The 27,857-nt window shown below is 44.9% G+C and overlaps 2 protein-coding genes across 11 annotated transcripts in view; one reads left to right on the top strand and one right to left on the bottom strand.

Moving 5' to 3' along the window:
- The window catches only part of LOC147583347 (uncharacterized), a 131,687-nt gene extending 124,797 nt beyond the window's left edge, over positions 1 to 6,890 (top strand). For all 8 annotated transcript variants that reach the window (XR_015248126.1, XR_015248124.1, XR_015248123.1 and 5 more), the window contains one exon: positions 5,841 to 6,890. The gene's annotated coding sequence lies outside the window, so the exon portion shown is untranslated. The remainder of the gene's footprint in view (positions 1 to 5,840) is intronic.
- POU6F2 (POU class 6 homeobox 2) overlaps positions 1 to 27,857 on the bottom strand; it is a 494,159-nt gene that overhangs the window by 24,590 nt on the left and 441,712 nt on the right. For all 3 annotated transcript variants that reach the window (XM_086697003.1, XM_086697004.1, XM_086697002.1), the window contains one exon: positions 2,559 to 2,765. In XM_086697003.1, coding sequence (XP_086553129.1) covers positions 2,559 to 2,765 — 207 coding nt within the window. The remainder of the gene's footprint in view (positions 1 to 2,558; positions 2,766 to 27,857) is intronic.

The raw sequence follows: 27,857 nt of genomic DNA, 5'->3' as shown, positions 1-27,857 counted from the left end.
TTGCTGACAGGAATAGTTGTTAGCAGATTGTATGAAAAGAGGCCAATCTCCTTTCTCCCCCTAGAGATAATTTTAGCATAGTTTTGAACAGATAGAAATAGGTCTTAAAAAGCCAATAAAATGTAGAGGCTCTTGGCTTATCTGGGGACCTAGGTAGAAGCTGGAGGATCCAATGGCACCTTGTAGATGTTACGTAAAATAAATAAACTAGCTGAGAGATCTCGGGAGTGGGGAGAAGGGAAGGAAGTTCTCAGTGATATATTTGGCAGGGACTGTACCAGTGCCTGTGATTAAGCTGAGGAAGAAGGGGGGGTTGGGAAACTTGTCCCCACTTCCGCCCGGCAGTGATTTAGATTTGGAGGCAGAACCAAAGGGCATGAGACCAGAGTCTCTGTCTCTGGGAAGTGAGTTCACACCTGGCTTGGTTTTTCCTGGCGTTTGCCCCTCAGTGGACGAGGTCTCCTTGCCAGACACGCTCATAGATCCCCTTGCTACTCTCTCATGGCACTTACTGTGGATCTTAGGTACATATCTGTGCGAGTCTTTGATGAATGTCCATTTTCCTCACTAGATCATGAACTCCATGAAGGAAAGGCTCATGTTATCTGTCATGTCGACCAGCCCAGCTTCCAGGTACGGTGCCTGACAAATAGTAGGTGGTCCATAAATATACATATCAACAGATTTTTAAAAATCTTTATTGAACAAGCAAATGGATTTTCCAAGCATGGCCTTTGAGTGCCACCAAGAATGGGATGTACCCGTGGTTGGATCAGAAGCCAAATGGCCGAGGTCTCTGGAGAGAGACTTTTACTTTGTTGCAGATGAATGATGAAGAGTTTATCAGTGCTTTCTTCTTCCTTTTTCCTTTGAATTTTATTTCCTTGCCAGATGCTTTGCATTGTACGGTTTTCCAACAACTCCTAAGGCCATCTACTCAGCCTTGCACCCACTGGGAGTATTCGTCTTCCCCTCCCACCACCTTTCTTTTGTTAGCGCATCCTCCAACTGCACATCTGGATCTTAGCCTTGCCCAACTTGTGCTTCTTCACTCCCCCAGCTGCTTGTTTCAAAATGTTTCAAATAGAGTGGATTCAGACTTTAAAATGGTACAACAAAGATACAGAGGGATTAAGGTATCTCCGTTGCTTTGCCTGATTTCATCCCTGTAGCATTCCACACTGCGACCACTGCCTACTTTTTGAACACTCTTGGATGCTAGATTGTTACGCTCGGATTCCTCTCCTGCTTCTGAAAAAGCCACCTTTTCTACCTCTCCCTCCATCTTCCCTACCTTAAAAGCTGATGTCTCCCAAAGTGACTCCTTTGCTTTGTCTTTCTTTCTTCTCTTGCCCCTCATGCTCTCCTGATCTTCCTTCTCTTGTCATGGTTTCTCTGGATGTTGGATTTGTTTTCAGCTACAATGTATGCACTCGTGACTCTCAGATGCTGTCCCGGGCGCTACTATAATCCAGACCCTTATTTCAGCTACCAGTACGTGCTTTCATAAATTCTTCTTTGTGTTTTGCTGTCGCCTCCTAAGTGGCTTGTTTGCAATAGACATTTCATCACTACGGCTCAACCTCCATCTGCTACCAGAATTGTCTTCTTGAAAAATAAAGCTGAGCATATCATTCCTCTCTTTAAACACCTTGGACAGATTCCCGGGGCTGCAGGGTAAATGATCATCACCATCCTCGTGACTATGTAAGTGCTCATGGTGGGCCAGGCACTAACCACTATGTTGATTCATTTAGTCCTCACAAAATGCTCTGTGAGATAGGGACCGGTTATGCCCATTTTACAGATGAGGAAACGGGGGCACAACGACGGTGCGTGATGTGTTCAAGATCACACAGAGACAAAGACCATCCTTTTCAGCTTGATCATGGAGCCCTTTCCATGACTGCCCTCAGCCTGCCCCTGCGCTCCAATCACATGAGCCTTTCTTCTGTCTCCCAACCTCTATCCTCCTTCATCTTTCCCTGACTTTGGGCCTGCTGCTCCCATGGCCTGGAATGTTGTGATCCCATTATTTACCTGGTTAACTCCTACTCCGTCTTTGTCCATCGATAGTCAGTCCCCAAACCATTTTCTCTGTGAGAACTCAAAACTCTTTGGACAAAGCTGTGTGTCACTCCCACTTCTGTGTGTTGTACACACCTGTCCTGTTACAGGACGTTCTCTGCTTTAGTGCACGATGGAGTGATTTTTTTTTTTTTTTCATTTACCGTTAGGACATAAATGGTCTTGGCTCCTTCTTGACCCCTTTTAAAAACTGTCTGAAAATTACGTATCACAAAATGTCGAAGCAAGAACACATCCCTATTGAATTTTAGGCCACTGTCTCTGTTTATAATTTAACAGATTTGTATTTTCAGATTAGAGAGCTACTTAGTCCTTACCCATATTCACTAAGGATGAAAAAAGAGTGCCTTGCCTTTTAAAATCATTGAGATGGTAGGATCAGGGATTCCATATTTTGTGATTTAAAAATGACTCTTCCATTGACTGAGACCAAACAGAGGATGAGTGGGAAGGAGATGTGGAGCGGTTACCTGCTGGCCGGGCTTGATGGGTGAGAGCGTGATGCCCTGGGTGTTGATCACTGGCAGGATCTGGTTCCCGATGACCGTGGCAATGATCTGGCCCTGGGCGTTGGTCAGGAGCTGGGGGGTGATGGGCTGCACTTGCAGGCCTTGAGTGCCACTCGCTGCTTGGCTAGATGGCCCCGGATTCGGCATCAGAGGTATGGTCCCAATAATCTGCAAGAGACAGGCCCAAAGGTGAGGCGCTGGGCTCTGTCCTGAGTCTGTGCATGCAACTGAAGATGATTCACGCCCTGCTTTCTGCAGGTGGCTCCCAAGAGCGAATTCAGAGACTGTGAACACATCTGGAGATGTGGGTAGGGAAGCCAGCGCAGGGCATGAGCGTCTGCGGGAGGGATGAGCACACGAGTCAAGTGCATGGGAAGGAAGGGGGAAGCATCTTATTAAAAGTAAAATCAAGCCGCAGTGAGGGCATAAACCTGGGATTTCTGCCAGGGACAGCAAGATGTCTACTTTGTCTTAGAACCAGAGAGAAGATGGACATCTCATGGCAACAAAGGCCCTCGTCTGACTGGGGAGCCACATTCCCTAACCCACAGGAGCACCTCAAACACACACCCTTTCCTCTGCCTCACTCTCCCCTATTCTACCAACACCCTGCTCCTTGCTCAAAGTCCCTGACATCCCAACCGGAACTGGGGCGTCGGCATCTTGGTGCTCATGGTGGTCAAGAGCCCAGGTTCTGGGGTCAGGGAGACAGGATTCCATTGCCAGCTGTGCCACCTACCAGCTCAGTCCAAGAGCCTCAGCTTTCTGAGGGCTTGAGAGAACTGGAATCATAAACAAATGTTTGAAACTCTTAAAATAGAGTTGACATGACAACTGAGGACAGAAATTTTGAAAACGTGCATTTGAAACAATGGGTTTGACACTGGGTCCTCAGGGTTAGAGGATCAAGGCTCCGGTGGCCGGTGGCAGAGGTTTCTTGTTGCATCTGGTAGCTTCTGGCTTCAGTGAAGGGATGGTGTGGAGTGTCCAGCAGGAGGGGCCCGGCTGGACCCAGTCACTGTGCTAAGGACAAAGGGAGCAGCGGGCAGGGCAGCAAATGTGCAGCGCGTCTGTGAGGCCTGGAAACGTAGATCACAGTTGTGTGTTGCTAGGGACAAATTTAATCCTTGCAAAACGAAAATATGATCGATGTTTCCCCAGCTTATGGACTCTCCTGGGGGAGTCACGGGACTGGCGGTTGGATGCTTCCTCCTGCACAGCACAGGATCTTTTGAGTCACCTTCCAGGGTCCCCTCCCAGATGTGAACTGTGGTAACGTGGCCTGGGGGCCACCAGGACATATTAATAATACTGTCCCAGGAAGTGCTCTCATGTATATGGTTTCATTCATTTCACATTCTTACAACAGCTACGAAGTGGGCGTCAGTCCCACCCCCTTTAAGTGGATAAGACCACGGAGGCTACCTGTCACCTGATGGAAGAGTTTGTAAGTGACAGAGCTGGAGTCCAGGTCTGGCTGACCCCCGGATGCTTGGTCTGCCATTATGTCACCTGGCGCCCACCACATGGAGGACACGGGAGGGGACCCGCTTGTCAGGGAGGGCACTGTGTCCCGTTTGCAATTTTCCTCCAGGCAATAGGCTGCCTGTGGTCTGAGTTTATAAATGATTCTGTTTCCTGCCCACACTGTACTCCAAGAGGGCTTCGGACATAGGTTCTCAGTAAATGTCTTCGGAATGAATGGTGTCTAGACTCAGCTACCTTCGGGATCCCGGATGCAGCGAGGACCCTGGAAGAGCCGCAAGCCCGCACCGTTCAGTGACCGAGATGATGACGGAGAAACTGCCCCTCCCCACTGGCCGTTGTTCCCACCACCAAAGCCCCCGTGGAGCAGCACCACCGGAGCCGCTGTGTGAATCCTAAGTATCGGTGGCAGTTGTCTTACTGCCAGTGAAGATCCAGTAGGTACTTCGAGAGCGAGAGCGGTGCGCAGGTCCCTGGGGAGCCTGCAGCTCCAGAGTCTCACTGAGTGTACCTGCAACGTCCCGCCCGCAGCATGGCCCTGAACGCGCCCTATCAGCGCTGCAAGGTCAGGTCCGCATCAGTCCTTTAGAGCACATAAGTGCCTTCTTGATGAGTGGTCTTGCTCTGAGCAGCTCAGGATTCACAGGCTGTTCCTCTGACCCTACGGGCAGTGTGGGGAGGCCTGGGGAGCAGGCCCCCTGTCCCGCACCTGCGCTCACCTGTCCCCTCTGGCTTCCCCGTGTCTTAGGCCTGAGAAGCCCCACCCTACGGGATCAGCCTCGCTGGAAGTCCTGTGGAAGCCGGATGCATTCAGGGGGCAGGGCTGTGGGTTCTATTTTAGGCAGGATGTCACCGTGTTGAGGAGCCAGTGTGCGTCTAAGCCGGGAGAAGGCTTGGGAGCGAGGTGCGGCACCTGACAGCTGCAGAGCACACAGAGGCTGGGAGGCATTGTGCCCCGAGAAGATTGACACCAGTCTGTGCTCGCCTCGTGGTAATGAGCCGCTTTGCCTGCTTTCCTGGTGGAAAGAAGAAAGGCGAATGCAAACGACTCCCCCAGCCTTTCCCCTGAGTGCAGCCTCGCTCCCAGTACTGTGTTCGACATTACTAAAACATGGTGTCACTGGCGTCTCCTCCCCACCGGCTCCTCTCTCTCGTGAGCCCCAGCATCACTTGCTGAGGGTAGGGCACACTAGTGGCCGAGCCAGAGGGATCTGGAACTGCATGACTGCCAGGACCTTTAATAAGGAGGGTTTGGCTGCCAGGTGGGGGGCGGGGGTGGGCAGCGTTCTGTGAAGCCATGGGTTTCTAGTTTTTGTTCCCCTTGCAGGGGTGCTGGGGCGACCATCTCAGCATGTCAAAAACTTGGCAGTGCATTGTGGGAGTCTTTCCCTAAGTTTATTTATTTTGAAAGAGAGAGAGAGAGAGAGAGAGAGAGAGCACATGAGCAGGGGAGGGGGAGAGAGAGAATCCCAAGCAGGCACCACACTGTCAGCACAGAGCCCTCTGAGGGGCTCCAACCCACTAACCGTGAGATCATGACCTGAGCCGAAATCAAGAGTCAGACGCTTAACCAACTGAGCCACCCAGGCGCCCCGTCGTGGCGAGTTTTCTAATATTCCCCAGTGCACTACCACATGCTGATTTTAACTATCTCCCACTCATGGTGGGTAGAGAGGATCACACACTGTGTTGTCTAAAAATTCCCAGACGTGCCTATTCTGCTTGGGTTGGCTCTGATTCTTCTTGGCGTTTCCACAGATCTCACCCAGATGCCACCTGGGATCCTGACTCCAGAGAGATCTCCATAAGGAAGCCAGAGACGCCTAAGCAGCCATGGTGTGAGGCTTTTGGCCCTTGCCCAAAACTGGCGATTTTACTTGTGGAAATTGTACTTTAAATTAAAGGCCTTTTGCTAGTCAAGGGAAATATCCATATCTGCATGTATTCCAAGTGAATCTGGAAATTAAAACTGATGTTTGGTGTTAGGGGAGCTCTGACTCGAGGGCAAAGAGAGAGAGGATGCTTCTGAGACATGCGAGGCCCTAAGACCAGCCTTTCGAGTTTGAGCTTCTGGCTCCCAGTGCTAAGGATTTCCTGATGGAAGGATGTGTCACTGAGCCAACGAGGCCAGCAGGTTGTGACTCCTGAGCAAGGCATCAGTTGCACAAGAGAACTTCCAGCTCTCCTAGCAGATGCTGAAGACTCTGGTGGAGCAAACTAATGGGTGCAGACCCTTCTCTACCTAGAGTGTGGTGTCATACACCATGGAGGACACCAAGAAGATACAGTTGGGGGCAGAGGAGGAAGCAAGAAGATGGGTACATCACATGCCAAGATTCTAACAATTCGACAGAGAAATGATATGTGCCACAAAGTGGCAGGGACTATCCAATAAGAATCTCTGTATCCAGGGGGCACCTGGGTGGCTCAGTCGGTGAAGCATCTGACTCTTGATTTTGGCTCAGGTCATAATCTCACTGTTCATGAGTTCAAGCCGTGAGTTGGGCTCTGCGCTGACAGCATGGAGCCTGCTTGGGATTCTCTGTTTCCCTCTTTCTCTGTCCCTCCCTGAGCTCTCTCTTTCTCTCTCTCTCAAAATAAATCAATAAAGTAAGAGAAAAAAGAATCTCTTGGGGCACCTGGGTGGCTCAGTCCGTTAAGCGTCTGACTTTGGCTCAGGTCATTGATCTCACGGTTCGTGAGTTCGAGCCCCGAATTGGGCTCTGCGCTGACAGCTCGGGGCCTGGAACCTGCTTCAGATTCTACGTCTCCCTCTGTCTCTCTGCCCCTCCCCTACTCACGCTCTGTCTCCGTCTCTCTCTCTCTCAAAAATAAAAATAAACATAAAAAATATTTTAAAAAAGTATCTATATATCCTTCTGGTGGGTGCTCAAAGAACTATTAGGAATGAATGAGTGATATCAGAGGAAGAACGATGGGAGTGGTCAGGAAGACATGATGGAAGAAATTGGGGGTGGGGCAGAGTCTTGAGGGTTGGGTGGGATTTGGCAAAGTGGAGAACCTACTCCAAACAAGAGACCAGCTGGAGGTGAGAAACATGGGGGATGAGGCATTGACTAGTTTTCAAGCAAGAGGGTTGAAACAGTGGAGCAGGGACAGGTTGCCAGGGAAGGGTCCAATTCCTGGGTCAGGGGCTTCAGTGATGGTTTTTGAAGGGTGGGGAGGAACACAAAGGCGTGGAGAGAATGGACTGAAGTGGCGAGAGACTACGGACCACAGATCAGTTGCTACGCTGCTATCGTAGGTGTCCAAGTGCGACACAAAATGCCCCCATGAATCCTTGACGTGGGGGTGGCTGGATTCGTAGACTTCCACCTCAATTCAAAAAGCGTGGCCTACTTTATGCCTAGGTTGCAACATTAGAAATTTGTGAGTGAAGTTCTTGCCCCATCAATCCCACAGCAAACAGCTCAGGCATCGTTTGCGATGATCCCCGATGTCTTTGCCCCTGCTCTCACAGTAATGACTCATCTCTGATGAATGCTCTAACCAGGCCGAGGCCCTTACTGGTACTGGAATGATAACTTTCAACCTAAAGGAGTTCTGCCCTCTCTGACAGGGGACTTATTTGGTGGTTGCTGCTCATGTCCCCTTGGCTTTCTCCTTAGAGGAGTTGGGAGCATACACCAAAACTGAGAATAAAGCCTGTGTCACAAGACCACCTAAAAAATATCGTTAAGATGGCCACTGGTATAAAACAGCACATGTATCCCTGTTTCCATAAAAATTGGGGTGGCTTACACACAACAGTGACTGTTGTTAATTTAGCCACAATTCTGACTTTAGCCATCATAAAGATGATCTTGGGACTGTAGCAAATCTCAGCAATTCAGGGTCACCGCGTTACATTACCGTGCCCTTATGGACTTCAGGTTGGCTGAGGTACTCAGTAGGGATGGATTTGAACTGATGGAGGGTAACATGCCCTGAATTTATTCGCTGCCCGCATGTAGTGTCATCAGCAGCAGCTGAGGGTGGAATCACAGAAGCCCCGGGCACCCAGACAAGTCGTCTGATGGGCCACATGTCGTAATTGTCTATGACACGCCGTTAAACCCTGCGACGGAGAATGTGTTTGCAGATGTCAGATTGACAAGTAATTTTGTTGCTCATATCTTTAAGAAGAGGAAATCTGTCAACGTGGTAAATCGGTGACTTTCTCGGCATCTCCAATCCATCAGCAGAGACAATTCTTTGCCAAATATTTGTGTAACCTCAGCACTTTTTGGTCAAGAGGATTTTGTTAACACCAGCATTGAACAAAGAGCCCCGGAGAGCGAAGGAGCTGGTGTGAGCGATCACCAGGACGGAAACAGCCCATCATCTTCCCCTTACTTCTGGCCTGGCAACAGCCATTCTGTCTCTTTCTTTAAGGGATGGTTTTGTCTTTATACAACACATTGAGTTTAGTCTCACTGTGCTCCTGTTGTAAGGTTAAACCCACTTAGAATTATTCTGGCAGCTCTGGCTAGGATGCCGATTCCAAGAAAAGTAGGAGAATACAATGATTCCCCAAACAAAATTGATTTTTCCAAGATGCAAACTCATGCCTCCTGGCATTTGGTTCTGTCCAAGATGGGGAAAAAGAGAGGTGTGGATGTTGAGAGGAGCTTTAGCAGAGAACCTGAACCAGAGAATGAGAAAGGCATGAAGGGAAGCCGATGAGCTTCAGTAGAGGAAGACACTTCAACCAAGGACAATTGGATTTAATCTTGCAGGCAACGCCAATCAGTTGGCCATGGCTTCCTCGAACTCTGAAGGTTCTAAGGTTCAGGAAAAAAACAGCATCACCAGTGATTAACAATGTCTGGCTTGGGTATGGGCATAGGGAATGGCAATGTGTCTCAAGGTGGCATCGTTGAAGTCCAGGATGTGAGACAAATTATCTTAGACCGATGTGAAAAAAAAATGGCTGACACGTAGTTCTTTAATGAACAACTCTGAAAAAGAATTTAAGGTGTACATTTGGACACTTGTGTTATGGGTATTGAGAGGTGCTCCCCTCCAGGGAAGACCTACCTACCCACTGTTTCCCACTGTCAGTTAGGATTAGGATCCCTCCTGGATGCTCTACTATTGGTTTTCAACTTTGGAAACACACTCATAGACAAGAGTGAAGAATTCGAGGTGTCAGGATCATTCAGTCACATTAAGAGAAGGATAATTTGCATGAAACCTGATGTTGCAAAGATAGCAATGACAGCAATAAAAAGAATCCTCTCCTCTAAAATCTTAATAGCCATTGAAGGTAATTCTCCTTAATAGAATTTAGGATATGCATATAGAGGAATAAAATTCCCCACTGGCCAGTTCAAGCCCAGGCTTTGCCACTAACCAGCGGGATATTGTTGGTGAATTACTTCACCTCCTAGAACCTCAGGATAGTCATCTGTTAAATGAGAATAATAATGTCCACTTTGTGAGGGTATTATGAGGACTAAATAGGGTAATGTGCACAAATCACCGTATACTACTTGACTGACCAAATAGGTGTTCGATAAATGTTCATTCACAACTTGATTTTGCTTACGTGCCTGTGTGGTAACTCCCGGCATTTGCACTAATTTGTGTAAGCGCCTTTGTATTTTTCTGCATATTGATTTCACCATGAAAGCAGTTTATCATGAGGAACAGAAGACAGTAGTTTAATAGAATGCTAAGTTGGAAGTTTCCATAGAAGCACCAACGTTCAGTAGATGTTGCATTCTCAAGGAGGGACCAGACTCGTATGCTGAAAACCAGCCAGACAATTCCAGATCTCAGAGGACAGACACAGAAAAGTTTGGAAATCCTGTGTGTCTTCCTCACTCCCGGGCATGGGGCATGGGGAGTTTCTTCTCACCTCCAGGTTAACAAAGGTGGCTGAGTAAATATTGTCCCCTCACGTTTGGGGAACATACACCTGAGGATTCTAAAGGTGAGAGGCTGTGCTTTTGAGCAGAGGAGGGAAGAGAGAAAAAGACAGAAGAGTGAGGAAGAGGAAGGAAGAGAAAGGAGAGGGATGAGAGAGAGACAGAGACAGAGAGAAACACAGAGAGAGCTACAGAGAGAGAGGGCTGTGCTGCATTGGCACTTGCTACACTCCCACCGAGAGCAGGCAAAGACGTGTGAGTGTTTCCCTGGACCTGTTATCACCGGTCTGAGCCACTTAAAATCCTGTCCCGCAGGACCCCCTGGGGAACATGTACTGGGACAGCATCACAGAGATAGCCTCGAAGAGTGGACTGGAGAAAACTAATCCCTGACAGGGGAGTGTGCAGCCGGAGGAAAACACATTGCTCATAGCCATGTGCCCTTGGAAGGTTCCAGCTGGGCCTCAGAAGACCTCACGAGACTGCTGGCTTGAGCCATCTGCTGGCCCAGAGAGCAGAGGCCTTCTCACGACAGTTCAGTAAAAAAAAAGGCCATTTTTATGTCCATCTGTCTGCTCCCCACCTCAGCCTGTCCTGTCAGGAACAGAGCCAGCTGAAGAGAGGAGAATCATTCCAACAAGGAAAGACAGAGGGACCAGATTACAGTCACAGTAGAAGAATGCGTTTCCCTGAGTGCCTAAGAGAAGTAGTGGGGCAAGAGCCTGCGTGTAAATCCAAGGGGACGGGATGGCCTGTGGCCACTGAGAAGGTTGACAGAGACAGTGAGAGGCTCTGATGCTTATACCGTTCTGTCCTCTTTCCCCAACTTTGTGGGAAGGGGGTGGATACCGTCAATCATGTGACGAAGAGATCCTGCTCTCCCACCCTTTCAGGCTGTCTCAGCCCTGAATGTGTGAGGGGCACGTGTGAGAAGAATGTACCGTCTCTTTGGTTTTCTTCCAGTTTTAGCATTTAGGTCCCATGGTTAAGTGGTTTTGTATAAATTGAACATGACCTGGGGCGGCCGGGTGGCTCAGTTGGTCGAGCATTGACTTGGGCTCAGGTCGTGATCTTATGGTTTGTGAGTTCAAGCCCCACGTCAGGCTCTGCGATGACAGTGCAGAGCCTGCTTGGGATTCTCTCTCTCTCTCTCTCTCTCTCTCTCTTTCCCACTTTCTCCACCCCTCCCCCACTTGTGCATATGCACACGCTCTCTCTCCTTATCTCTCTCGAAATAAACTTAAAAAAAATAAACACGACTTAATCATGACTACTAGCGAGTATTTTCTAAGCCATTCCTGTCTATAATTTTAAAAACAGGTAAAGATACGAACAGCCTTTGCCTTAACCATTAAGGGTGAATAATTAGGGGACACAGGACTTTGTTAACTAAGAATGCTTGGAAGGGAAAGGAGAAATGAAGGCAAGAAAGAGATTTGGGAGAGAAGAGAGGATTTACCAAGCTACTCACGGGAGGATTTAAAATTGTGAGCAGAATATACACTTTCCCATAAACTATGAACTCAGTTTAGTTCGGGGAGGTAGGTAGTTGCCTCTAGGTGTAACATTAATTGGGGAAGTTTCCACCCACTTGAAAATGGAAACTATGGCCAGGCCTTTGCTGCTGAAATTCTACTGAAGCTTTTGAAAACCTGAAAACAACCACAGGGAAATCCAGTGCCCACCAAAGGAGAAAACAGTAATATACCGAACACAAGGGAAGGTCAGAAGAGTCAGGAGGAGTTTTGACTAGTCTTTTGGCAGTATCTTAGCAAGATTATTCTCATCGGTGATCAGCGGTATTTATAAGGTACGATAAAGATGTGCATTATGGGTCTCCATTTGTTCTCTTCTCTTTAATTAGCACAAGCCTACCCCAAACTCCCAAGCCCACTCTCAAACACTGTCTTTAATTGTGAAGACAGAAGAAATCTAATGGCTAGGCCTTTGTTTTCCAATTCCAAATGATAAAGCAGGGGGAAAAGGATCCCACTCGATCCTAATGATCTAAGACAGGAAAAATCATGTCAATTCCAAAGGTGTCTTATAGGAATGATTTGCTTATAGAGCACGGCCGGAACCCTGGTTATGCGGCCCAGTAGCAGCAAACATTGTGGAAGAAACTCCACATCTCAGGGAGCTGACAGGCCTCCCAGGTAAGAGTCAACTCAGTTGATACAATGATCATTCTTATTGGACCTGAATCCTTCTTGAGTCCTTTGGCAAAACGAAGTTAGCAGCCGCAGCCACGTTCTGAACTGTTGACAGTTCCTATTATAGTAACACTACAACTGAATCTGGCACACTCCATACTCTGAACGCAGGTGTGGTGGGGTTTTTTGTTGTTGTTGTTGTGAATTTTTCATTTTAAGATGCATTGTAATACCTGTTCTTGCATATTTTACTGTAAATGTGGCGTTACAATTTTTTGTAAGTTTATTTTTGAGACAGAGAGAGACACACACAGAGTGTGAGCAGGGGAGGGACAGCGAAGGGGAGACACAGAATCGGAAGCAGGCTCCGGGCTCTGAGCTGTCAGCACAGAGCCCGACGCGGGGCTCAAACCCACAAACCGTGAGATCATGACCCGAGTCAAAGTTGGATGCTTAACCAACTGAGTCACCTAGGCACCTCGAAATGTGACATTTTCTATTTCTCTTTTATTTGGGTTCCCACTCAAGCATTAGGAAACATTGACAGAATACAAATTTTGATCCAGAGTATAATCAAAAGACTAAATTAAACGTGCACAAGATGATCGTATGTTGAGATAAGAACTAAGTGGAGTCATTGGAATTGCCAGTATGGATTATTCCTGCAGTGACTGGTGGGCAGGGCTCAGTGTCCAGGAAATGAATCCTTGTCTCGAACATAGTATAGGTGTCCACCTTCAACCCAAGTTTTCAAATTGTATCTGAGTGATAGATTTATTCTACTCTACTAAATGATAGATATAGGTAAGCTCTGGATTCTTTGGGAGTTCTTTATTTCTCCATGGTGCTGTTTTTCCTCTACCACTCTGCGTTTACTTAACTAGAAGGAGGCATGAGGAAGACAAAAGAGGAGAGAGTCAATTTTGCAAGATATCAGCTCAAGGTTTGATTGGGCATGATGTGGAATCAAAAGTGGACTGGCTTTATCTATGACTGGAAAGAAATACCCAGTGATACAGAAAAGGTTCTCCCAGAAAAGCCCAAATAAAAAGACTCTTCAGCACTAGATGCCATTTTCCTTAGGCAAGGGAAGTGAAATTTGGAGAGATTCTTTTGGAAATGGACAGAGAACTTGCCACTTTAGTTCATGACCATTCCTTGGAAATTTATCACTTATGGTTAGTATATACTCAAAGGCTTTGAGTAAATGAGTTTGGGTGTTCATACAAATATTAATATTTTACATATTGAAAGTATCTTTGTATGAAGAGATAATACAGACATATTGGCCACATTCACTGTCAAAAAGAGTGGAGGATGGGGGGTAACTGTAGATGATTCTAGCAAAGGGATAAAAGCTCTTCAACTTTGTCCGGAAAAGCCAGGCAATTGCACATTTCTGCTTTACTCTGAATGGCTTCAAAATTAAGGGTGTTGTTTTATTCATGGATTTGCTTCATGCACAAACTGATCCCTTACATATCCACTCGCTCACTCACTCGCTCACTCTGCAAATCGTTTCGGGGGCCCGCTGTGTGCCCAGCACTGGGTCATACCACCTGTTGTCAGGTAGAAGACCGGGATATCACCCAGCCATCTGAATTTGTGAAAATCCTTTCTTTTTGGATTAACAAGAACATTCTGTAAATCCTGCTGCCTCTGGCACCAGCAATCTGCCAATGAGGAAGAAAGCCCAGGTTCCCAGTGGGCGGGACGGTCAAGATGGCACCAATTATATAATGCTAAAGCCCCTGCCATTGATGAGTCCTGCAAGCTCTTTTCTCCTTCTGGGAAAACAGCTGCAGTTATCAGTGGCTTGAGGTGATCTCCCGCGGTCCCTGCTTTTGAGGACTATTTGCATGCTCACTGGACAGCTGAATTCACCCTTCATTGCAAGTGGTTTTTATTTCCTCCTGAAAAGTAGCAGATGTTTTTGTTTAATCTTAGAAGAAGGCCAATATTATTAAAATTTGATTTCTACATCCCACTAATGAGCGCCCACTCTGTGCCGGGCACTATTCTAGCTTTGGGGAGTCTGAAAAATATCTGATGACCCTAAATTTTGTTTTAAAATCACTTTGAATTTCATATATTGGAAAAAAATAAAATAAAATCACTTTGGTTTTTTTTTATTTAAAAAAAATTTTTTTAACGTTTATTTATTTTTGAGACAGAGAGAGAGCATGAACGGGGGAGGGGCAGAGAGAGGGAGACAGAGAATCTGAAACAGGCTCTAGGCTCTGAGCTGTCAGCACAGAGCTCGACGCGGGGCTTGAACTCACTGACCGCGAGATCGTGACCTGAGCTGAAGTCAGACGCTTAACCGACTGAGCCACCCAGGCGCCCCAAAATAAAATCACTTTGATTGTAAAGCGATTTGCTGGTTTTAATGCCTGAAGAAGTCAGGTGGCAATCAGGGGAATAGGTCGAAGTAGATCCATTGGGACCTCTGGTCCCCAAGAACATACACTGAAACTGCTGGTTTCCCACTGGAGAGTAAGAATGACAGGCACACGGTGGGGAATGACCTTCTGTTTTCATAGAACGATGTTCCTCCTCAAAGGCCACAGCACAATCGTAAGATACCTGCCATCTTGATTCCACTACCAGGATCCGGATGAATTCATTTTGTGGTAAACGAGGGCTCAGTTCCACCGCGCTCTCACAAAGCTCCCTCCCTCTTCGTCTAAGAATGTGGTACCACTTTCCTATCTATAGAATCCTCATTGGAATTTTAAAAAACGCATGGTTCAATCCATGGCGAATTTGTAACAAGGGCACGCGTGACATCTCCTACAAAAGCAACTGCCGTCAAGCCATTGTGGCCTTGGTTTTGGTTTGTGGCCTCTCACTTTATTGTCAATGGTAGGAAGTGGAAATGTTGGTGAATGGGATGTAATGCTCCAATTTCCAGGTCTCTGAAGAGGTTTTACAATTCTGTTTTAAGTCAGTATGTTTGTCCTGCAGGATGTTCCACGTGACAGATAGCAGAGACGAATTCTTAAGGATGAACTGGAAACATCTGTTCTTTCACGATCGCTTCCCCTTGTCCCCTAATGACTACAAATTAAACTCTGACTACTATTTATTTCTTTGCAGCTGCCAACACTAAGGAATTCCTAAAACATTATCTATCCCTTCAAAAGAGGATCATAACTGTCGTGAAGCCATCATTTTGCAGAAAGGCCAACTTTTGCAAGATTTTATATGGCTTTGCCTAAGACTGTAAGTTTTAATACCAGCAAAAAACACCCAGCGCGTGGGGAAGTATTTCTGCTTCTGCCTGCCGATGCCAGATTAAGGGACTAAATCAGATTAATGTTATTTATTGCTTGGGAGAACACCTTTTAGTGTGACTCAGCCTTGGTCCTTAGAAGCTTTAGTAAACATCCCTAAATGAAGCCCCAGACCTATGAACTGTATAGTTCATATTTCTTCCCAGATGGGAGGGGGAAAAAAAAAGAAAGCAATAGCAATGAGAACAAAAAAAACCCTCAATCGGGGACCAGTGGTCTCCAATATTCTAGGTTCTTTGGAGCAGTTGGAACTGGTGAAGGAAAGGTTTGGCAATTGCTCAAGAAAGTGCTGCCCATATTTAGAATCACCTAGTGCTGTGGGGCATTCAGCCTGCAAAACTAAATTTAAATTAATATAAACAACAAAACAAACATCTAAAAAAAAAGAAGGGTGGGGAATGAAACCACTCCAAGAGTCATTAAAGATGCATCTGTTTATCCCCGTCTGAGGTCCATGAGTCCAGGATGATTCATAAACTTTTTGTGAAGAAAATACCTATTGTTGTGGCAAAATTAAATGTATTTTGATCTTTGCTTGCAATATTTATCTATCTGTTCAATCAGAAAAAAAGTTGTTCTCATCACCGTAACATATATTACTTTTTCAATTTCCTCTTTGTAATGCTTTTTTAGTGTTCTTTAGGGTGAGACCATGGCATTTCTCATTTCTCACAACAAAGACCATAACTCATTAGAATGATGCTGATGAATTTTTCTCATAAAATGGCATCCTCATTTTCAGACATGACCAGTCTGCCTTCTTACCCCTAACCAGCAGGCAGGTTTGAATGGATGTAATTGGAAAGGGCCACTGAACTCATCCTATGGTGGTGTCTCATAGTTCTGGGCTTCCTATTTTAGATGTCCGTGTGTGTGCGTGTGTGTGCGTGTGTGTGTGGACTCTAGCACCTCACATTTGGTCCTGGAAAAATGTAATTTATCATTGTGAATAAACCACCACTCTACTGATTTTTCAACTGGCCTGTTCTAAGCTCAATAGTTTATAATTTAGGGGTCCCTGGGTGGCTCAGTCGGTTTAAGCCTCCGACTCTTGATTTTGGCTCAGGTCATGATCCCAGGGTTGTGGGAATGAGCCCCACGTCAGGCCTGGCACTGAGTGGGGAGCCTGCTTGGGATTCTTTCTCTTTCCCTCTGCCCTTCTCCCCTGCTCGTGCATTCTCTCTCTCTCTAAAAAAATTCTTAAAAATGTTAGAATTTATACCAGCAGTATGAATTTTGGAATTTTTAATTTCAAAAGCCACTTTGAAGGATAGCCTTATCAGAAATACATTTCACATATTCTGTATGCCAGATGAAATCATATGCAAACTATACATATATAGTGTTAAACAATATAGAAGTTGGTATAGTGACGCCTACATTGAAGAACAATTGAGGCATTTAGTCACAAAACTATTAATCCCTAACTATAAGATAATCTACTTAACTTCTCTAAAAAATTTAGGGCATTTTTAGCAATGGTCTTGATATCGGATCTGCCTTCTGAGAAGGATAAGTCCTTAGTACTTTCTGATTCATCTAGGTTCTAGATAGCAGGAACAAATCTAGATACTTAAAACCATCAACACTATCCCCATTTCTACTGTCTTATCGCTGTGTGAGCTGAGAGGAGCAGGAACTCAACTTTTAAAAATATTTTTAAATGTAGGGGCGTCTGGGTGGCTCAGTTGATTGAGCATCCAACTTCGGCTGAGGTGACGATCTCACAGTTTGTGAGTTCGAGCCCTGTGTTGGGCTCTGTGCTAACAGCTCAGAGCCTGGAACCTGCTTCAGATTCTGTGTCTCCGGCTCTCTGCCCTTCCCCGCTCGCTTTGTCTCTCTCTCTCTCTCTCTCTCAAATAAAAACATAAATAAATAAATAAATAAATAAATAATATTTTTAAATGTATGATTTTGTGATCTCAAAAAATCAAAATGAGCTCTCAGAATGCATGTCACTTCCTTTTGTGTTCACCTAAGTAATTTGCATATCACCTTTTATTTTTTATTTTTTTTTAATGTTTATTTTTTTATTCTGAGAGGGAGATTTAGAGCTCAAGCAGGGCAGAAACAGAGGGAGAGAGAGAACCCAAGTAGGCTCTGCCTTCTCAGCGCAGAGCCCAATGTGGAGCTCAAACTCACAAACCAAGAGATCATGACCTGATCTGAGATCAAGAGTCAGAAGCTTAAACGACTGAGCCACCCAGGCGCTCCATGAATATCACCTTTTAAATGTAATTGATTTAAGTTCCCTTCGTCTTAAGGATGTTACTCTTTATATTAAAAAATTAAATAGTTCTTTTATAATTCAATGATACTGAAAAATCCTACATTAAAATCCACTTGCAATCAAACCCTCAAACTCTGTGTGAATTTGAAACAGATTTTTGTTTTTTCTGGCTGCACATATCACTCCATCTCTTCCTTTTGGTTGCCTGGGAGAGCTTGCTAACATCACCTGCAGATTTATTGAAGGTAGATGGAAATGCTTTTTATTCTAGAGCATCAAGGAAATGAACATAGTTAAATGAACCCAGCGGGTAATACTCTGGTGGCCCTGCCTTTTGATGAAATGAAGTGCAACGTTTTCTTAAAAGGAAAAGTGGATGCTACGTGTCCAGCAGCCACATAGTCACATTAGAGAGGCAAACTAGTCATCGCCCAGCCAAGGGAGCTGGCTTCACCTGTTACGAATGGTGTGGGCATCAGACTCAAAATCGTCAGCCTAGCCCTCTACATGCTGGAGTGACCATGGCTTCTAAGACGCACGTGGTCAAGGGAGTGAGACGGGAGAGGCGGGCCTCGCTTGCTTCTCACTAAGCGCCAGGGCTGTGCCAAGCATTTAACATCCTTTATTACTTTTAGTCCTTCCAACAACGCTGAAACATTAGTGGTTTGGAAAACTGAAGAAAGTTAAGTAAGTAGACAATGCCATTTTCATCAGGTACAGTAATGCTGGATGCTTAAAAACCATTTCCATATAAAACTTCAATATAATAAACAGACTCTACCTTAGATCAGCCACCCTAAGTGGATTAAAATATAGAGAGGTAAGGAGCACGTGATCTTTACGGAAAGGCTGCTATATGGCAGGCACCGTATTAGGCACTTATTCCCGTGAGGCTGAGAGCAGTTTCACTCAGAGGAAAGCCCCACTTCAAAGCGGCCGCTTCGAAGTGGCCTCGAGTCCAGACTCTCCCCCTTGCTAACTGGGTGGCCCGGGAAGTTGGTTAACTTTTCTGAACCCCTGTTTCCTCAGCTGTAAATTAGAGATAATGGTGCACGATCAGTGTAAGAATGAAATGAAATGATGAATGTACGTGAGGTGCTTATTGAATAGCATATTAGCGTATATGAAATGCTCTATTCATTTCCTCCACAGATTTTATTACTGTGTCTATGCTTAATGCAGGCCAGGTGTTATTCTAGCCACTTGGGATACATCAGTGACGGAAGCAAAAAGTTTTAAACTATTATTAGAGCACAGTGACTGAGAGCGATCTCTGGTATCAGACACAACTGAGTTTGGATCCTGCCATTTCCAGCTGGGTGCTCTTAGAAGTTTCTTAATCTGTACAATAGGGATAAACCATATTCCATGGCTGTGCAATGGTGATATGAAATAATATATCGAATGCTAAGCACTCTTTGGTATGCAGAAAGCGTGCAATCGACGGCAGGAATTTATGAATTTTGTTTCCGTTAGCACTAATCCCTCTAATAACCCTGAGGGAAAGATACGTCGTCAGTGCGTGGAAGTAAGAACCACAGCCGAGGAAGGCTAGCTGCCTTGCTTGGGGTTGGTGTCTAACTTCAACGCCTGTGCCGTTGACCGCGGGTGCCTTCCACTTGAGCATGCGGACCTTCGCACTGTCCACCTCTGTAACTCTGAGAGACTGGGCGGTTGTGAATATCTATTGACAAGTGGCAGAGCCAGGGAATGTGTAATGTGTTTTTGTGTGTGTGCCCTTGGCGTGGGGCGTGATTGATGCCATTCACTTCTAAGTTGTATCCCATCCTGACTTTACTGTCATTCTGTGTCCTCCAACTTATGACGTCTTCTTAGGATCTACTTCTATTGTTATTTTTATAAGATGGACAAGGTTAGTGGAGGAGACGAACAGCAGTTCGGAGCAACGTTCTATGGCTAATGCATTAAGTTCAATTGGATTGTGCCAAGGCCTACTTCTGTATGTTTGAACTTGAACCTGGCTCCTCTTGCTGTTCTGAGTTGTGACTTTTCCGTTCTTACCTATTTCTGATCTATTTCTCATTTCTCCCTTATTGGTGTATGATTGAGGAATGTTGCCCACGTATCTAAGACGAATGCATCATGATGAGGCATCTGGGTGCTTCAGTTGGTTAGGCATCCGACTCTGGCTCAGGTCATGATCTCACGGCTCATGAGTTTGAGCCCCACGTTGGGGTCTGTGCTGACATGACAGCTCAGAGTCTGGAGTCTGCTTTGGATTCTGTGTCTCCCTCTCTCTCTGTTCCTCCCCTGCTCATGCTCTGTCTCTCTTTCTCTTTCAAAAATAAAGACTAAAAAAATTAAAAAAAAAAGAAGAATGCATAATGTCAACAAGAAAGTTGGGGTGCATCTTTGGGCATATGGTGTATTAAACGGTCCAGTGGACATTTATTTAGAGGTTGAATGCATCTCACATGTGAATGGAAGGTTGTCCCTCTCTAATAATGTTCTGCTTAACCATAAAAATTGTTCGCTAAAAAAGTTAGTGTTGCTCTAGGGAAGCTGGGTCAAAATTCAGTACTGCCTCTTTCCTTATCCTCAGCCCCAAATCAAGTCTAATTTTCATTCTCTAGTTGGGAAAACTGAGACATAAATAGCTTTCACTTCCATCCTTGACTTGTTACTGTACAGCCCACAGTACAGTCTTTTTGACACTGGATTTGGTTAAGGTTATTTATCAAATAAATAACATATTTCCTCAATTATAGGACTCCCACATCTTTTTCCTATTTTTAATATTTGTGAAATTAGGTTGCCCTAACAACTGATATATCTGTTTAAGGTGGTAGTATTTTGGGGGTGCCTGGGTGGCTCAGTCAGTTAAGCGTCTGACTCCTGAATTCAGCTCAAGATCTCATGGTTGGGGTTTGGGCTCTGCATCTGGCGGGCTCAGCACTGACAGTGGGGAGCCTGCATTGGATCCTGCATCTCCCTCTCTCTCTGTCCCTCCCATCTCATGCATGCACACTCTCTCTCCCTCCTTCCCTCTCTCTCTCTCTCTCTCTCTCTCAAAAAATAAACATAAAAAAAAGTGGTAGTATTTTCTTCCATTCAGAAAAAGCTGTTCTTAAATTGATGATATAACATAACATCAGTGGTTTCTTAGACTCATAATACAGTATTAGATAGTTCTCTTTTTCTTTGGAAGGGCTTACTTCTTTAGAAGGATAGCTTCCAAAGGGAAGGATATAGAAATGTATAGGGCCTTGTCACTTTGGGAACTTCCTCAATTCCAAAACCATTTTGCTGTGTGATACTACAAAAAACCCCAACTGAAGAGTCACTGAGACAGATTTTCCTGTTTGGCTCAGAAAAGCTCACTTTGGTGAGAACCCACTCTTCCCTCATGGCTAGAATGCCACGCTGGAAGGCAGGTGGCCTCTAGTCCCCCAGACCTTGATGCCTTGAGGTTGATTTTTCCCTAGCAAGATAAAGTGGAGACCTGAGGTCTTTTTTTTTTTTTTTTTTTTATCAAGATTGTCTCATTGCTCTATCAGAGACTTCCCTGAACCTAGTTCTCCAGTTCCTTTGATCAGCAAAAATAGTAACGGTGAGAATATTGATTAAAATAACATATTTTGGCAAGGTGTATAGCTTTTAATAGTTTTCAAGTGTATGTGTTTATATACCTTCAAGAGAGATCTTTGAGGTTGATAGGGCAAGAATTACAGTTCTCATTTGGAGATGGAGTGATGCCGTTTCGGGAATTTGTGACCTATCTAAGAGAACATCCAGGAAATGAACCTAGGTCTTTAAACGCAAGCAAGTGGAGGATGGGTGTGGACTCCGGGCTCGGATGTCAGTTCTGCCCAGTTCTTAGCGGCATCACCCCAAAAGTGTGCTCCTGTGCACAGCTAGGGTAATCAAACTACGGTCAAGTGCTCTGGCAGGATCACAGATGATACCAGCCCCATGGTGAAGGCTCAGTGCCTGGGAGACGTCATCGATTCCATGATTCTTTTTCTAGAAACCACTTAGCCTGAAGGAATGTTCAGCTAAACCTGGGGCTCTTCTAAGAACTCACATGGGTCTAGAACTTCGCACACTGAAACAAGCTACATGAGCATTAGGTGGTAGTATTTTGTTTCACCATGCTAGTGACACCAAGATGTGAGAAGTCAGACGGGCTCCGAGGGCGCCCTCTGTGCATGGCATGTGGTTGGTAACTGTTATCTGTTTAGAATTACAGCTGTTAATTAGGTTGCTGCGTTAGTTAACTGGCCTCTTTCCTATTTAGCCACAAAGGATGTGCCCAGTCTCTACTGAGGAGCCTACACAAGGACACATTTCCGTATTCCCAGGAAAACGAAATACTCATAGATGAAGATTTTTTTTTTTAATGTAGGGGTTAGAGGCGGGGGGGGGGGGGGGAAGGAAGCAACAACACGACAATCCAAAATTCTGCTTTATATAAGAGAGAGCTTGGTTCTCTCCTGACTCATTCTGCAGGGAAAATCTCCTAAACTGAGATTTTATTTTTTTTAATTGTGTATTTTTGGCCACCCCTTTAATTGCACAGGACAGGTTGCCCTGAGGCGTGGTGAGTAGGGAGAAAGAGTTCAGAGGGTGCTTTATTTCTAGTTCTTCAAGTTGGCTAGCTCTTTGGGTTGATGGCATTAACGGGATTAACCCTTTCATTTTAAAAATGGGGGCAAGAAGGAGAGCGCGGGGCGGGGGGAGGAGCGACCTCTGGTAGGGCAGCGAAGGTCTGGGCTGAACATTTGGCTGTCATGATGAGGGACAGAGCACGCTTCTGCTGCTGGCGTTGACGGGCTCTGAGACCCGGTTACGTCCTACGTGTCAGCAGCCGAGCCGCGCCAGAAGCGAGGCTTCCCATCAAATTCACCTCCCGCGAAATCACTGCGGAGCCCTGGGCCATCAGGGCTCATTAGCGCCGTTTACCGTCCAGGGAGCCCCACTCCTCAGAAGGGCGAGGACCCAGGACCCGAGGGCCAGGCCCCGGGTCACCCCCCCCCCCCCCCCCCACCAGCCGGCACCCTCCACTCCAGCCCTGACCTGTCGCTCGGGGGAGAGCGTCCCAGCGGGGGCCGGGGGACTGGCCTAGCGCTGCCAGCACAGCCCCGGGGGCAGAGCCGCGCGGTCCACCTGCTCCCCGCAAACGCGCTCCCAGGTGTGTGTGCGCCCTCCGGACCTCAGCGCGCAAATCCCAGGAGGGGGCTCCTTTCCGATTTAAATCATTATCACACGATCCAAAGCGCGGATAGGAAGTGACTTCCCGCAGCATTTCCCAAGTGCGCTTTGCCGACGTCAACTCTACTAAATGTTGCGGACAGGAAGTCTGGGGAAAGCAGGATCAGGAAAGTAAAGGGGGTCCGCGGCGCGTCACAACAGAATTGCCTGGCCCCATCCGAACACATCAGCGGCAGCGCCAGGGGCGCGGCGCCACCCGGCGTCCAGCCCGGGGAACCCTGGTTTGTGCGCCGTCTCCAAGGGCTCGTTCATTTCCAAGGCGCACACTTAGGGAGACGCTGCTTTAATGCAATGGCCTCTTCCGAAATGAGGAGATAAAGCTCTCAATTGGGCTCAAAGGGGAAATTTGATATGTTAGTAGAAAGATCGAGGTTGTTTATTGTTGCTACTGTTTCATCTTTATTACTGAGATGAAGCCAGGGTAAAATTCTTATAATATTACTAACCCCATGAACATTTCTTTCCGAGTCTCTAGAAAGAGCTGATTTAAAAAGTGTTAAAAAAGGCGACAAAAAAAAAAAAAAAAAAAAAGAAGCTTATTTGAAGTGTATTCCAGTGCATGTGATTGAATTTTTACACTTTTTAAGACTTTGTATAATGATATTTGCAAAGGAGAAAATAAAATCCTTTGTCAGACTGTTTTGAGTTTGGGTTTAAGAACATGGCCAAAACCATTACCTAAATAGATTGTTCTGTTTATATTTGGGGAAGAATATGCAGACACCTACCCTGTATTTTCAACAAACCATGTTTGATTCTTAGTTATGCAAAATGTCTAAGCAATATACTGTACTGTTTGTATTAAAAATGGTATTCTGTACATATGATTTTGTACCTTTTAAAAAAGATATAATTTTTTAGTAAAGATGCAAAACTTGCATTAAAGGAATTACCAATGCTATCATAGTATCACCTTGGGAAGGGGGGGAGGGAGAGAGTGCCAAGGTCTCAGCTTTATCCCTTTATTTCTTTTAAAAATAAGCAAGAGGGCTGAAGCTTATGCGGAAAAATGTTAATATCTTAACATTTATGTTAATCTTACATTAATGTGGTTGAGCAACGATCCTTTTGAAATTTTTTTTGGTAAAAAGTTATTTTTTCGCTTTTTTATACATTTAATGTGGTTCATTATAAAAAATAGAATAAAAGAGTATGTGCAAAACTCCCTAAATTCCTGATCAAATGGCTTTAGCTGGATGTGTCTAATGTACTTCATTTGCTCTGGTCACATTGTCAAAGTTGCACACTTTATCTCCTTGGCACAGGGTTTGAAATTAGTTTTACAAACGTGGGCAGCTATGGTTTTATTTGTTCTCCTGCACAGATCTAATAAAACCCACAGAGAGGTTCAATGGACACTTACTGAATAAATTCATTATATCTCAATTCTTTGGCTGAGATTTGCATTTATTATAGCTTCATTTCCGTTCAACGTGTAGTGATTCTCTCTAAAAGATTCTCATCTTTCTATTTAAATTAGGTGTTGAATTCCTTTAGCAACCCATAGTTCAGGCTCCATTGCCAGCTTTTCATTCTAAAAAGCTATAGCATTAATTTATTGATACATTCATGTAATTTATTAAATACTTAAGACATATCAGGCACTGTGCTGAACACATTTCCTGCTACTGTCATGTTTAACCCCACAACAATGTATGTGACACATCTTATCACTCCCATTTCACTGATGAGGAAAACAGAGTCTCGGTAAAGTTCCATAACTTACCCAAGACCCCCAAGACCACATAGCTAGAAATGTGTTCCAATCAGACCTGTTTCCTCCCAAGCCCATGGTCTTAGCTGCTCTACCGTCTTCGAGAGATGTTCTTTAGCTTTTGATTATTCGAATTCAGAGGAATGCCCCAACATAAGTGCGCATCATGTTTCTTCAATTCTAAGACAATATTTTTCACATATTTGAAGGTCAGGATATTAGAATGTCGATGTGCACAAACACAGTACTTGGTGACATTCCTGCCTCGCCACCTGCCCTCCTCCAGCCCAGGGCTGCTGAATACAAGCAACTCACCCTCCGTGGTTTTGCACATTCAAGGGTGTCCTTTTTAAGCTACAATGCATAGGCTACTATTGTGTCAGTAGACTGCTTTTCTTCCATTTTGGCCTGTGTTCCTCTTAGGAGGCAGCTCCTACCTACTGCAAATCCTTCCGTCTGGCCAAAGTGCTCTGCTCAGCCATTATTTATTCATAATAATGCTATGTGTATTCTTGGGTACTGAATTGAATGGGCAACTGCTTTTAATTTTTTCTTCTTTCTATACATTAGGAAAAGTAATGTTCTTTGTTTGTTTTACTTGACTGGCTCTTTAAGGAAGGGAGGGAGGGACTTTGGCTTGACTTGGTGCCACTTAAGAAAATTTCACAGTGGTCCAGAACTAATTTCATCAGGAAACATTCTGAGCTTCAGTTAAAATGTAAAATGCTTTTCCTTAGCCCCAGGATAAAATGAAATTTCATTTGCTTTTACTTTTCTGCAATAATGCCAATAAGGAGATATTGCCAGGGGCACAAGGGAAGCCAATTCTAGAGCTGAACAAATCGATGGGAAATCTACTTGCCAAATCCTGAACATACCCACTGAATGAGTGTTAAGAACACACACACACACACACACACACACGCCCCCTACTGAACTATCCAGGGTAAGGATAAGATTTCCCTAAAATAACTTGATGTTTTACTCTGCTGAGATTCTCACATTCTCAAACTCCTCACACACACAGTGAGCACACTCAGTGTGAACTGCAACCACATCGCATCTAGACTAATAATCACAGATAGCATACACTGAGTGTTAGCATTATTGAATGATGACTATGTGCCTGACTACGTGCTAAGCTCTTTAATCCTAGAAGCTGCTTCCATTTTGATCCTCATTTTTCAGACGAGGAAACTGAGGCACGAGAGAGGGTAAGTCAATTGCCCGAGGTCCAACAGCCGATGAATGGCTGTTTGGTTCTAGAACCCATTCTTCTTGCCTGTATGCTGTACTACTTCTTGCTATATATACCCAAACCAAAGATAGGTTTCCAGAAAATGCTAGACAAGACTCTAAACCACGATGATGATGATGATGATGATGATAATTATTGTAGCCACTTATTAGTATGAGTCTTTAACTGTATACTCATGGACCATGGTAGGCTTTTTACACACCTTACCTCATCTAATCTTCATAATCTAGGGACTCAGATTTTATATCTATCCTTATTTTATGGTGAAACTGAAGTTCAGAGAGCTCAAGTAATTTACTGAAGGTCACAGAGCTTGTTAGTTAGTGGCTGACTTGGGGTTCAAACAAGTCTATAGTTGGTGCTCATCTCATTGTCTGGCTTCCACACTCACATGAGTTCCTGATTTGGTAAGCAAACAGCCCTAGAATGTTATTTTCAGCACTGTGATAGTCATGATAAATTTCATGATCGCCAATCACCAATAGGGAACTTGCTCCTTCAGGATGAAGTTGGGCATGATATAATTTTAAAATACTATAACATTCCTGGGTAAGATATGTGTTTTGTGACTTTAGAATGCAGAATTTCTGTTAGAATTAATCACTCTTTGGAATAATGTCTGACTTCTGTATTAACTGCAAATGAATGCCAGAGTCAGAAAGGTAAGAGAATGAACTGATAACTACTGTTTTTTTAAAAAAGCAGGGGCACCGGGGTGGGTGGCTCAGTCAGTTAAGTGTCTGACTCTTGATTTCAGCTCAAGCCATGATCTCACAATTCGTGAGTTTGAGCCCTGAGTTGGGCTCTGCGCTGACAGTGTGGAGCCTGCTTGGGATTCTCTCTCTCCCATTCTCTCTCTCTCTCTGCCCCTCCCTTGTTTGCATGCTCTGTCTCTCAAAATAAATAAACTTAAAAAATTAAGATAAATAAATGAAAGAACAGGAAATAAAAGACCATAAATAGATGGAGATTTCCCTTCCCTTTAAATGCACTGAAATCTAGTAAATAGAAACAATCAGATTCCAAGACAAGGAAACCAAGCTGCAAGTCCCAGGGAGTGGGCTTTCTTCTTTTTGGGATTGGGACATGTCTCCCTGTGTGGGGAGGGTGCCCACCCCGCTGAGTGGGAAGACCTGGAATCTAGAATCGCCACTGGCACAGGCCTCCTCACAGGGGCTACCTTAGAGCTTTGAGGATGAGGCTCTAGTTTAGGGAAGTTAAGTCATTGATTTCTCCCAGGTCCAAAATGAGAAGAAAGGGGAGCTTAAACCGTATCTCAGGCAGATCCGAATTCAGTGAGGGCTCTTTCCTGGCTAATCCTCTCTTGGCTTCCAGGTAGCCAAGAGATTCTTAGCAGCGGAGAGCAAGAATCAGGGTATTTTGTGCCACCTCGACAGCCCGACCTCCCCAAAGTATCAGTGGCATAAAACATACTTTTCAAACATAGGTTTAGAGTTTAATGTTATTTCTTCTGGGCAAACTTTCCAATGTAAAAAATAGTTGATGTCAAGAACTCAAATGAAAGAATCTATAAATATATTAAGAGTTTTCTCTTTGTACCTTTTCTGGGAAAGCTCTGTGGAGATTTTTAAGGGATTGAAAATGGGCTGGATAAAGTAATTCTAGTTTACACGGCTTTTTGAGCAAGGCTAATTGTATTAACCTGATTCCAACATGATCTTACTTTTTTGTACCACATTAATACAAGCAAAAGGAGAGTGCGTGTGTGCACACACACACACCCCAAATAATTTTTGTCCTCCTTTTTTGGTGCCATCTGGCCACCTCATAAGGCTCACATGAGTATCTTTGTATCAAGAAGTGCAGGGCATATGCTTTTTTTTCTGGGAAGATGATTGTGTTTATATTACAAAGATTAAAAAAAAAAAAAACCCACAGCACTACGGGAACATGGCCAATTCATCTACTTTGGAAATGGGAGTAGCTTGGTCGTCTCTGGCACATGGTACCTTTGGGCATGTTTCTAAAACTCTCAGACAAGACATCACGAGCAGGCAA

The sequence above is a fragment of the Puma concolor genome, chromosome A2 (genome assembly GCF_028749965.1).
Source record: "Puma concolor isolate L17-30 chromosome A2, mPumCon1.1.hap2, whole genome shotgun sequence".
Lineage (NCBI taxonomy): Eukaryota > Metazoa > Chordata > Mammalia > Carnivora > Felidae > Puma > Puma concolor.
Note: the sequence above shows the minus strand (reverse complement) of the source record. Positions and strands in the feature narration are given on the sequence as shown.